General features: G+C 42.7%; 2 protein-coding genes across 3 annotated transcripts in view; one reads left to right on the top strand and one right to left on the bottom strand.

The window, feature by feature from the left end:
- The window catches only part of cdk17 (cyclin dependent kinase 17), a 34,069-nt gene extending 27,929 nt beyond the window's left edge, over positions 1–6,140 (bottom strand). The window contains exon 1 of the mRNA XM_076722862.1: positions 5,830–6,140. The gene's annotated coding sequence lies outside the window, so the exon portion shown is untranslated. The remainder of the gene's footprint in view (positions 1–5,829) is intronic.
- Positions 6,141–7,320: 1,180 nt separating this feature from the next.
- Positions 7,321–11,781, top strand: phyh (phytanoyl-CoA 2-hydroxylase). 2 transcript variants are annotated; one of them, XM_076722256.1, is made up of 9 exons: positions 7,321–7,619; positions 8,622–8,677; positions 9,002–9,112; positions 9,296–9,464; positions 9,621–9,702; positions 9,982–10,163; positions 10,247–10,396; positions 10,502–10,636; positions 10,963–11,781. In XM_076722256.1, the coding sequence occupies exons 1-9, from the start codon at positions 7,554–7,556 to the stop codon at positions 11,014–11,016; spliced, it is 1,005 nt and encodes a 334-aa protein (XP_076578371.1). In that variant the 5' UTR covers positions 7,321–7,553; the 3' UTR covers positions 11,017–11,781. The 2 variants fall into 2 exon arrangements, with proteins under 2 accessions (XP_076578371.1, XP_076578372.1); XM_076722257.1 differs by lacking the exon at positions 7,321–7,619 and adding an exon at positions 7,673–7,790 and having other exon boundaries at positions 8,576–8,677.
- Positions 11,782–12,463: the final 682 nt, after the last annotated feature.

Genomic DNA, 12,463 nt, shown 5'->3' with positions numbered 1-12,463 from the left:
TGTCCCACAGGCGGAGACGAAGATGCAACATGTCCGATGAATTCATTACATCAGACATTTGCTGGCCAAAGAATATATTTGTGGCTACTTCGGGTGCTGTTATGCACAAAGCTTGATTAAACCTGGCATTTCTGACTGCTCGAGTCCATGTAAACAGAGCCTTTCCAACATGGGTTGTATGTTTGCATAGCACACACAGCATCTTTAAGCCTACAGGTGGGTGTCGCTTGATGTTTCTCTATTTCCATACAGAAACTGAAACATTTTTTGACACCATTAATGAGAAATATAAATATGCCAGCCAGCTCAGTTTAGCTCAAAGACAAGACACACTGGACAACAGAAATTTTTCAACAAATATCTCTAAATCTCACTGACTAACACGACATATATCCCATCTGTTAAATCCTTCCAAAAAAAAAACCCCTAAGCGTACAAACAACACATTGTGGTTTTACAGGGGTGTCAGACTATTTCTTGGCCAGGTGCAGTGACTTCCTGGAGTCCTCTCATCACCATGAGGTTGCCTGGCAACCAGCGGATTGTACAGACAGACGGCAAGAAAGTGAACAAGTGCGCTTCCCAAAATACCTCTTGAAATACTTTCGAGTGTTTGCAGCCGGGAGCAAAAGTCTGAATTCATTGGTGAATTCACCGATTTGTATTCTGCTCTTTGGACGCCACTGATCACATCTGGACCAGCTGACTCCTCTTTCTCTTCCCCTGCAGCTGATGATCAAGACACACGGTGGAACAGATTTCCTATTTCTTGCCTCGCCACAACGCCGCCACATTCCTGAGGGACGACCGTTTCACTGTCTGCCGGTTGGATCTAGTTTCTATCTCTGATGCCTTGTGCTCACGTGTGCTGCTGTCAGTCACAGTAGACTTGTACTCTAACCAGGTTTTCTGTCGATAATGTTGGAGTTCTGCAGTTGCTTAGCCCGTTCAGCCACGGCCGCTATCACTGCTCATGTAAGAGTGTCTTGTTAATCTGACTAGAGCAGATTATTAGTGGGTGTGCAAACGTACCTACCAGCCATACTGACCTCGAATTGATCCGACCTTTCAGATAATGATGGATGAAGACGCTTACTGGTGCTAATACGCTGAGGAGCTTGAGAAATATAAAACCTCAGGGGAGTATTGGGAACCTCTGTCCATTACCGCAGCACTTGTGAATTAATTAGAAATGGGCAAATTAAGAAGCAAGAAGGCCGGACTAATTCTTCTCTCTGGGCTTCGCGAGCGGTCCCCGTTTGGTGACTGTTTCCTGTGAACTTTCGACGCACTTTCCTGGCACTGATTACAGATAACGCCTGTCTGTGAGGCAATGATTAACCCGGCGGGAAGAAAGAGGGATAATTAGAGATTCTTACTTGAGATTAAAAAGGAAACTCACTTTTAGACAGAGACTGGAATTTAAAGTAAGAGGAGGCAGCACTGGTAAGAGAGGGCAACTGGAACGAGGTCTGTCTTTAAAACCCAGAGCTCACAGGTTCAAATCCAATAAGAGCCAGACAACATCTTCTATAAACTGACTGTGAAATGAGTCAAATTCAGCTGCAGGTAAAAGAAAAAAATTCATTGTTAAGATTACGTGAGATGGCGAGATGATTCAGAAATTGTCTTGGAAGAAACAGGCAGATGGTGAGAGTTGTGTGGGATGTGATGTACTGAACAGCAGAATGTCAACTACAGCTGACTGGACTTGGCACAAACACTGAACCACTTATTTGCACTTACAATGTGACATCTTAGAATCGTTTTTAGAGCTCCAACATGATATCTGAGCAACTTCGCAAGCTGTAATGATAAAACAATAATTGTCAAGTCTACCACTTAAATTTCCAAGCACGTCTTATCACTGCTTTAAGCAAATCAGCTCAAAAGCACTGAATTCTCATGAAGTAAACGCGAGCTAAAGATGCTAAAGTGCATAGGTGTCATTACAGCATTATTCAGGCGTCACACACCAACTTTTTAAACATGACTAATCATCAGCAATTTGTCATTCTGTGGCTGAATTCATACATATAATGATACTTTTGAATATGATATGAATTGAAAGAATTCATTTATATAGCAAAATGTTGAAGTTCTTTCATAACATTAGCATGTAATTTCTCCTGATGTTACTTGGCCCATTTTACGACCTCTGTTCAGAGACAATAAAGAGAAAACAGAGTGAAACACCACCGCTGTGTTCACGCCCTCACTTTGTGTGTGCGTGCGTGTGTCTGTGTGTGTGATGATGAATATTTCAGCATCTTCACTGTCAAACGACACCACCTGAGTTTACAGTGAGTGCACATCATCACATGAGGGGAAAGTGACTTCATGAATGAACTGCAGGTGCATTTATTTTTATGTGTGACCTCTGTGTGTGTGCGTAATTCCTGTCTGCTGCTGCTGCTTTAACAATGCCACCGGTTAATCTCCAGATTATGAGTCACCCGACTCAACCCTCCATGCACATGCACGCACACACACACGGCAAAGCGTGATGTGATGGTTTATCCTGGGGGCAATTGGACAGGGCATGATGCCAAAACATACAGAAATAATGATAGTGTGTGTGTACGCACAGTGTACATAGAGACAAACCTGATCATTACAGCAGAGTGTGTGTGTCTGTGTGCCGCCAGCACAGACACACACACTTATCCTACCAAACAAAGCATCCCTTCTGACACCCAATCACATTGGTAGAAGATGACTCCACACACACACCCAGGCAAATATCAGAAAGTGGCTTTGTTGTACTGTAAAATGAAACACACACGCCAGCAGCCTGACGGATGTGTTGATGTAGCATGACCTAATTTTGTCACTTTTTAGAACAAAATAAAGCTCTGTGTGTGTGTGTGTGTGTGTGTGTGTGTGAGAGAGAGAGAGAGAGAGATGGAGACAATGAACTCACACCACTCCACATTCCTTGCATGGCTCACATAACTTTCCTCATCACTGTGTGTGAGTGTGTGTGTCTGTGTGTTCATATGGCTAAAATGTATGTCTGTGTGTGTGTGTGTGTGTGTGTGTGTGTGTGTGTGTGTGTGTGTGTTCTTGCTGCACCCCGCCCACACTAATTGTACTCACTCTGAAGCCATACAATTAGCCAGACCCAAAAAAAACCCAATAATTACTACTTCACCTACATGATGCCCACCCTGTGGCAGTGCAGTGGCAGGGTAACATTTCCCATCAGCCCCAAAGGCTGTTAGCAAGTCCGCCTCTCAGATTTATCTACATTCCACTGCTTTTTATATTTTCTGTACTTCTGCAGGTGAAACAATAAATGATGCACAAACAGAACACTGGGAATTTGAAGATGAGGAGGAAGAGCTCACCAGGCTAAGAAAGGTCCTCCAGTGTGTGTGTGTGTGTGTGTGTGTGTGTGTGTGTGTGTGTGTGTGTGTGTACACACATGGGCATGCAAACACACACATGCACACAGAAAAAAGTGAGTGGATATATACAAACACACATCAAAATACATCATCACGTACACAAACAAACACAAACACACGCACACACACAAACACATCCTGAGTTATGCAGGCAAGACACTGACACTGTACATATAGTGCTGCATTCCTGCACACACTCATGCACACATGCGTAAAGAAACACACATGCTTAGACAGACACAAAGTACACAGACAGAAACATGGAAAATGATAGAAAAATATAATTCTATAAACACACTGAAAGGGATGGGAGCGCACATGCAAAGAAAACCATGCAAAACAGACAAACACAAAGAGATGTGCACATGTAGACACACACACACACACACACACACACAGAAACACACACATGCATACATAGACATACACACCTACCTCTCTGATCAATAAAACATTGCACAAGTTGGAGTTATATAAACGGGAAAGAGAGAGAGAGAGAGAGAACGAGAGCGATAGCAAGCTGCCTGGTTGTCAATAGCAACAGTGTTCTGCAGTCAGCTCCACTGCAAAGCATGGTGGGATATCACCATGCTTTGCACCACAGATAATGATTTTGTGTCATCCTATGTGCAGATACGTTTTATAATACAGATGAATGCATATTATACTTTAAAATAGATAGCTTTAGCCTGGCATGCTAACCATTATCTTTCAGTGATGTGACCAGCACCTCAAACGTTCTGCTTCATCCACACTCACATGGATTCTGACTGGCACTCCAGCCTTACACAAGTTAGCCGGCTGCCCTGTTTCACTCTAACTTCTGCTCACGCTCCTCTGCTCCGACAGGAAGCTTCAAACCAATCACTGATACTCACTACAGGCCGGTCACATGGCGTTTCCATCTCTCAAACCGAAACTCAGCACACATCTCAAAACTTAACTCTGCCACGAGACAACTCAATTTGCAACATGTGCTCTCACCGGTCAGCCCCAGGGAGAAAAGCCAGAGAGGGAGCACGGGTGTGTGTACGTGAGTGTGTACATGTATTCACAGTACAGTGTCTCATGTTCCTGCTGTATGCGACATAATGCAGAGACAGATCAATACAAGCGCTGCTATATGGCCCACAGACATCGGGAGGGGGCTGTCGGGGTAATTACTTCATCCTCTGGGGGTGTATCACTCTCACAGCCAACAGCCTAGATCTGAATGTGGGTCAATACACACACACACACACACACACACACACACACACACACACTGAGTGGCCAGTTGTTCCAGATGTAGGATGGTGGAAGTAAATCCAGGTCAAACAGGAAGTGGACAAGAGCCTAAAAGCATCACGGATGCTTGACTGCAGAATTGGATGATATAAGTGGTCAATATAACCGGTTGTTATCTGCTGTTGATTCATAGAGTGATGATATGATGCTATCATGATACCAAGATTGACAGATAGACTGCACGCACCAGGAACAATTTCAACATTTGACTTTCAATCTGATAAAGTGAAACATTTTGAAGTTTTGGGGGGAGTTTAGATGCCAGTTAATCATTTTCCATTGCCTTTTTTTTAATCTAGTTTTATTGTTTAACCTAATATCTCACTGGTTCCAGGGTTACAACTGGATGGTGCGTTCAAGTTGTGTTGGATTTACTGGCTGCAAAAATCACGTGTTTCTAATATAAGCAGATGCTTGTATCTGAAAGTGGAACATTTTCAGCCTAAAAAATAATAACTGTGCTACTTTAAATGTGTCAGGAAACTCACTGGATTTATAAAACACATGTGAATAAGCAGAATTGCGTATAGTCTGGTGTGGGCAACGTGAGTCTGTGGTTGCAGAGACACACTTTAATGTCTTGAGCTGTGTCTGTGGTGTTACATGTTGATTTTACAGTAGGTTTGTGGTATTTCTGGAGATTTGTCAAGGACGTTGCTGCTTTACTGGAGTTAATTGATTGGCCTGGATCACACTAAAACGCAGGAATGTTCTTCCGCGTTAACTTCAATGTAAACCCTGTCCGTATGACATTTTGTCATTCCTGCAGTTTGATTCTTCTGTAATTTCCTTCCAACATTTACAATAGGGTTCCTGTCGCTGCGGGGGAGCCTGGCTGCCGATACGTACGTTTGATAAACAGACCAGAATCACGAAATACGAGATTTTTGCTTAAAATATGCGCGAACATAGCAGTCAGTGGTGTAAACGGTAAAACGGAAGGCAGCTGTAAAATATGAAATAAAGCTGAAGTCTGGCTGAATTATTCTTCAGCTGCCGTTTCCTCTGTGTTGTCAGTTCCACACACCACTGTTCAATCTTCGTCCTAAGCGGCCGGACGAAACGTAACGTCACAGAGTCCAATATCGGACACACTGTTTGTTGTCAAGAATTGACATTTGAACAGATTTACCTGAAAATGATGATTTCCGTCGTTTCGAGCCGACCCTCCGGAGCAGCCAGGCCCGGATGCCCTCCTCCGCTTTATCCGCCCACTGAAGTAGCCTGAAACACGGCTCCGTCTGTGTTCGGTTTCGGTTCCAAACACTCAGATAGAGAAGAAATAATTCCCGAAACACACAGAAAGATATGAGGGGAGTGAGGACGGAGGGCTAGAGACCGAAGCCCCAAAATGTCGTTTGTGTAGCGGTGAAAGCAGTTTAAAGAGGCTGGAGGAGGATCTGCTGTCGACACAGGAGACGGGAGGGGTGCAAGCTAGGTGTCATCAAGCACCACATTGTGAACCATATCGGGATTTCCTGTAATATTTCAAAATAAAACATTCTCGGCAAACATTTGTCATTTTCTGGCACAACTTTCAAAATAAAAGCGCCAAAAGCGTGTCGATTAAAAGTGACAAAAATAACAAATTTCATTCTACAATATACAAATAGCCAAGAGAGGTAGATGTATACACATACTCTCAAGGTCGTGTTCTAACACAGTAATCATATGAGATGTCCGACTGATGAGGAAAGTCAACTTATTTCCGCTCTAATGCCAGAAAATTGTCGTTCATGGACGAAGCTCAGAGGAGCGGTAGGAAATGCAGATAAACGAAACAATGCTATCTTTATCTCTCCGCTCTTTCTTCTAAGCCATTCGCTTATAACATTGTAACACTGTGGATTTTCAGCGGTCTAACAGTGTAACACTGTAGTTACGTTTCAAAAAGCAGATTCTCCCTTGTCCCAGTCTTCAAAAAACATTAAATGCACAGGTATAGGTTTATACGTACATTTAATTAAAAGTAAATTAAATTAACAATTAAGAAATAAAGTAAATAATATTCAAGATACTACAAAAATAATTGTTCGTGTTTATTAAAGGTTCAAAAATGCCTACCATCTTACATTGCATAGTTCACTTTTACCAGAATATATTTTAAAATAATTTGTTTTAAAACAATCCTTGAAATTATTACACGATGGTTTAGTTGCTGTTAATTTTCATCGCAACATTCCTACATTAACCTCAGACTGTGTGTAGACTGAATTAATATTAAGTTGAAAAGATAGGTGCGCCATCAGAAAGTTGTAAATATCTAATTTTCAAAGGATGAATTTTGATATCGTTAACCATATCTGTGAGACAAGCAGAAACAGAAAAATGTTACATTTGCATAATATTGGACAATCAACAGTCACCGCGACTAGACCTAATTCTTGGTTATGTGGCGCCACCTGCTGGAGAAAACCTGCAGTGACTATAAATCATTTTATTCTATTGATAAACATCGGTAATACAGAGTATAAACAGAAGCAGTGTTGTAAGTAAATCTAAATAAAGATTATTACTGATATCATTTGAATAATCAAAAATATTGCTACCTGTCTTATACGGCTGCGATACCTCTCCAGTATTATAGTATTACAGTACAGTATTATAACACAGATATTTCTTCATAGCAGAATGACATCCTGTCAGGAAACGTGCTTTATGTTTGTCCTCAGAGTGATCAGGTTGTACAGACCTTTATGAGGAGCTGCTCACACTGTACTGACAGTGTGTGTGTGTGTGGATGTGGATGTGGGTGTGGGTGTGTGTGAGAAAGAGTGTGTGTGTGGTCATCAGTGCCCTTTACCCAGTCAGACACACTGCCTGCAGGTTCACACCGACACACAGCCTGACTGGGAAATGTCTCGGGCCGCGGAAAGACTCAGACTGCTGATCAATCATCTTGATCGATCGCCCGCTGCTATCGTATCCTTTAATTATGCGTTGTCGTGAAGCTCGTACCATCCAGGCTCCACAGAGCGGCACAGGCGGATCCGCTAGCCGACAGCTGCGCATGTAGTGGCGGACAGCTTCGGCGGGCTAGGCCGGGGTCCCGCTGTGGACCATAGGCCTTCGGGAAAGCGAGGAGATATAGAGGTTTATTTTAATGTTATTATTGCTTATGAATGCGTTAATAACGTGGATGAAGTTGGTTTTATTCATAGTCGTCACAGTCGCACCGTGGCTTTGAACGCGGCCGCAGCCTCCATTGTTTCTGACGCAGTTGAACTTGTACGGTAATTCTTGAAGTCGAGCAATTTTAGAGTTTTAGCAACAAAAGGTTGCTAAATCTATTTAAATATTTGCGTGAATGTTATGCAGGTATGTTTTAAACGGTATCTCTATCTATACCCAATGAGCAGATATACTGGCTTATCGTAACGCAGAAAGCTGGTGTTTGTTTTCTTGTGGGAGGGTGACCAAGACACATGAGCGGTGATTTAATGCCAGTATGTTTATAAAGGAGCAAGATATTGACATAATAACCTTGATATTTGCATATTTTAAGCAGTAGGCCACTGATAATGGTGTTAAGGCATTTCGTAAGGGCTTTTTCAACAGCTGGAAATAGGACAGCAGGTCATGACGTGCTGAGGTTTGTATTATTATTATTATTATTATTATTATTATTATTATTATTATTGTAAACTCACAGGAGTGAAATGTTTGGTGATTTCGACTTGATCTAAACTGTGAAACCTCTGTCTAAACGACCTCTCCAAGACATCCCAAAACTGGGATATTTAGGCTTTGACGCGTAGCTGTTGAAGGTGTCCCCCACACAATCTCAAAGGCGCCCTGCTCAGACTTGTGCCACACTTTGGGGAAATGATACAAGCTGCTCAGCATCTGACATTGTCATTTGTCATTGTCACATTCAGACATTGTCACTGCTTCTTAGTCTCCTCCTTGACTGACCGTCTTCAGACAGCTGCACCAACATCTGCTCATACCTTCACCTCCAGTCATCCACACAGACTGAGGTAAGCATGCACGCTTCATTCTGAGTTAACATTGTAATTCCAGCACAGCATTTGGCAGCCTCAACAGTTCCCTCAGGCTAAAGGTTTACATATGCACAGTTACACAATCCATATTTAGCACTCACCTTTGACACAGTTTTCCTTTAGATTCCCTCGTATGTCCCACTTTTCTGCTCCTGTGTAATAGCTGGCGGTGCATTCAGCTTCATTTATTCAGGAGACAACACAACCCAGGCTTATTTTTAAGCTAGTTTCTTGGCATTCCAACTGAATATAGAAGCACTGACGTGGTGATGTTGTATGCTGTTCCTTTTTTTTTGGTAGATACACTCTTGATACCGACCTGCTGACCCCAGAGCAGCGACTCTCCTATGAGGAAAATGGCTTCATCGTCATCAAGAATCTGGTGTCTGAAGAGGACATCAACAGGTTCAGGTGAGCATCGGAAACTCTGCAAAGACAAAAAGAAAGTTTTATCGCAGCGTCTCAGTATAAAAACATCACAACAGCAAACTCACTCAGCATGAACTGCCTGTAAAGACACTGTTATTTTATATTTGTACCAGAATGTAAATTTCATTTTTATGGATCTGAATATGATCTGTGTGTGCTCTTCAGGGAGGAGTTTGAACGCATCTGTCGACAGGAAGTGAAGGTTCCCGGTCTGCTAGTGATGAGGGATTTGGCGATCATTAAGTCAGAGTTTGTTCCAGATCAAAAAGCGGTCTCCAAACTCCAGGACTTCCAGGAAGATCCTGAACTGTTCCGGTACTGCGCCTTACCACAGGTAGAACACACACGAGTAGCTCAAAACAGGACCTTGTTTTAATCTGTCGGCTTTATGAAAAAACTGTTTTTTTTATTCTGAAAAGCAGCTTCAGTTTAATATCATTTAAACCTGAACACTCTTGGACAAAAATTCGTCTATGTCTTTCTATGTCAGATTCTTAAGTATGTGGAGTGTTTCACTGGACCCAACATCATGGCCATGCACACAATGCTGATCAACAAACCTCCCGATGCAGGTACGGAGCAATTAAATAATATTTACAAGTAGCTGGTTAACATTCATAGGTTTGGTTTTCATCTGGAACCACTGGGACCACCTGTCAATCATCCTCACTTCAAACTTAAAGGTAACCTGTGCAGTCTTTGACCACTAGTTCCTCTATGGAGCAAAGTTTTAATGAGCAGGTCCCTGTTTTGTTATCTTGCTGCCACTTTCATGCTATTCTGAGCAACAGTTGGCCGTAATGTTGTTTCACGGGTTCAGGTGTTGTGAGATGTCTCTCTTTTTGTCTCAGGTAAGAAGACGTCTCGTCACCCGATGCATCAGGATCTGCATTACTTCCCGTTCCGCCCAGCAGACAGGATCGTCTGCTCCTGGACGGCGATGGAGAAGGTGAACCGGCAGAACGGCTGCCTGGTCGTCCTGCCGGGAACACACACCGGCACCCTGCTTGAGCACGACTACCCGGAGTGGGAGGTATAAACACAAACTCACAGGAGACTCGATTACAACCGCTCGGAAGTATACTCACACATACACACTGTTTTGTGGGTCCTCAGGGTGGCGTAAACAAGATGTACCATGGAGTGCGTGGCTACAACCCGCACCACCCCAGGGTGCACCTGGAGATGGAGAAGGGCGACACGGTCTTCTTCCATCCACTGCTGATCCACGGCTCTGGCATGAACCTGACGCAGGGCTTCCGCAAGGTACCCATAATCCATCTGGAAAATCATAACAATGGATGTGATGCAAATACACACGGTGAATTATATTATCAATTTGAAAACGTGAACGTGTGTGTGTGTTTCCAGGCCATCTCCTGCCATTACGCCAGCGCCGACTGCTATTACATCGACGTGAAGGGAACCACTCAGGAGAACATTGAGAAAGAGGTGATGGAGATCGCAGCCAGGAAATATGCTATGGGCGGCGAAATGGCCCTCAAGGTCAGATATTCACATTACGTTCATCTTTTTAGTACCATTGAATATATTCATATAATATGAAGTATAATATGAGTGTGAAAGTGTTTGATACAGTTCAATTAGCTCTGTATTTTTGATATTTTGCACTGTTTGCACACAATCCTACGTGATGATACACAATGCTGCATGATTTCAGTCATGAGAACAGATATATGAGAATGAATGGCAGTGTGTATGTTGTTGATTTTCAGCTTGCAGGCGCACACTTTAAAGCTTTGTGCAATGAAAGGCAGACACTTCTGATTTGTTTTGTTGAAATGACCCTTTAACTGTGCTCCCCCAAACAGGATACGTGGGCTTTCCGAGGCCGCCTGGTGCAAGGAGAGAGGATTTCACTGTAAAGACACCACAGGAGTGCTGCAAAAAAATTACAGGGTGACTAATCACGGTGCTGGAATTAGAGAAGATTGATGGTGATTGGATAAGAAGCAACAGGGCATGTTCACACTGGCACAGAACGTGTTCGAGGCTTTCTTTGAATGCTCTGTAAAGCCATCATTAAGACGTTCATATCATACAGTCTCTAATTTCCCTTCATGACGGAGGAGTGTAATATTTATTTGGCCTCAGAGTTTGTTCCTCATTGTAACATTTCGGAAATGAAATCGAGAAAACAGAAAACACCTCATGCTACTTGCCTTGCAGCAGTTTACAGCTCAACAGCGTGAATGCATCCTGAAAAGATCGGTCGGCGCATTGACTCAGAAAAGAAAGACTTATTATGCTTGAAAGAGGTGGAGCGAGGTCGAGAGGGAGAGAGAAGGTGAAGGGAGTGAAAGAGAGTGTTGAAAGCTTTGTGTGAGAAATGTGTGAATAATTAGTGATGACTGTAGCTCTTGTTAATTAACACTAACAGAGGCCTTGATCTTACGCTGCCTTATGTATAGGTATCATTGTGACGATGATGAGTTAATGGACGTTTGTTTTCTAGAATCTTGCTGTGATGAGGGAAATGTGTTAACACTAATGATAGAAAAGGACTCCTATAATAATGAGACGTGTACAATTGTAACTAGTAAATAATAGTTTTGTAATAAGATTGTAAATGATAAAGTCTACAGCATAAATAAGAGCAACTAATGTAATAAAATCTTGAAATTCTGAAAGCATAATAGTTATACGTGGCATGCAGTAATCCAATTCATGACATAAGTAATCTGCTGATTATGTTAAATCAAGTAAGTAATGTGCCGATCATGATTTAATATGTGTTTATTGATTGATTTATCTGAAAAGTCTGCTTTGTCCAAGTGATAATGACGCTGTGTGAAGTCTGGTGGCATCAAGTAATGACACTGAGGCAGGTGGAAATGTGTTGTGCTTCATTAGGGGTGAAAATTATGTAACCAGGCAGAATAACCCCTAACTTAAGGGATTATGGGTAGGTTAATCATTCTCAGTATCTGCCCTCCACACATGTTCCGTGCTGTTCTAGGTGCATCAGAGGAAGTTGCTCAACACTAAATGACATTTCAAAGGTCACATGTTAGTCTCAGAAGGTTTGGCTGTTTTCAGATGGAGGCCCAGTTATTTCCTGGCTCCCCACAGTGGAACCCCCCCCCCCACCACCACCACCATAAAAAACCCACCTGATCCAGCACAGCTAAGAGAGTGTGTGCGTGGGTGTACTCAAGTGGCGGCTTTGTTCAAACCCAGAAGGAAGCTCTCAGATCTTAGTTTAATCCAGAAATGCAGGAAATTCATTCACATGCAAGAGAGCTCAGATGCTGAGGCTTTGTCGCAGTCAGCATCACAGGAGGTGGTAAACTGCCTCACACACACACACAC

Source organism: Chaetodon auriga, chromosome 22 (genome assembly GCF_051107435.1).
Source record: "Chaetodon auriga isolate fChaAug3 chromosome 22, fChaAug3.hap1, whole genome shotgun sequence".
Taxonomy (NCBI): Eukaryota; Metazoa; Chordata; class Actinopteri; order Chaetodontiformes; family Chaetodontidae; genus Chaetodon; species Chaetodon auriga.
Note: the sequence above shows the minus strand (reverse complement) of the source record. Positions and strands in the feature narration are given on the sequence as shown.

Coding starts and splice junctions, on each gene's coding strand:
- phyh (XM_076722256.1), top strand. CDS start 7,554: ATGTCTCGGGCCGCGGAAAGACTCAGACTGCTGATCAATCATCTTGAT. Junction 8,678..9,001: donor AGTCATCCACACAGACTGAG/GTAAGCATGCAC, acceptor TTTTTTTGGTAG/ATACACTCTTGATACCGACC. Junction 9,465..9,620: donor GGTACTGCGCCTTACCACAG/GTAGAACACACA, acceptor TTTCTATGTCAG/ATTCTTAAGTATGTGGAGTG.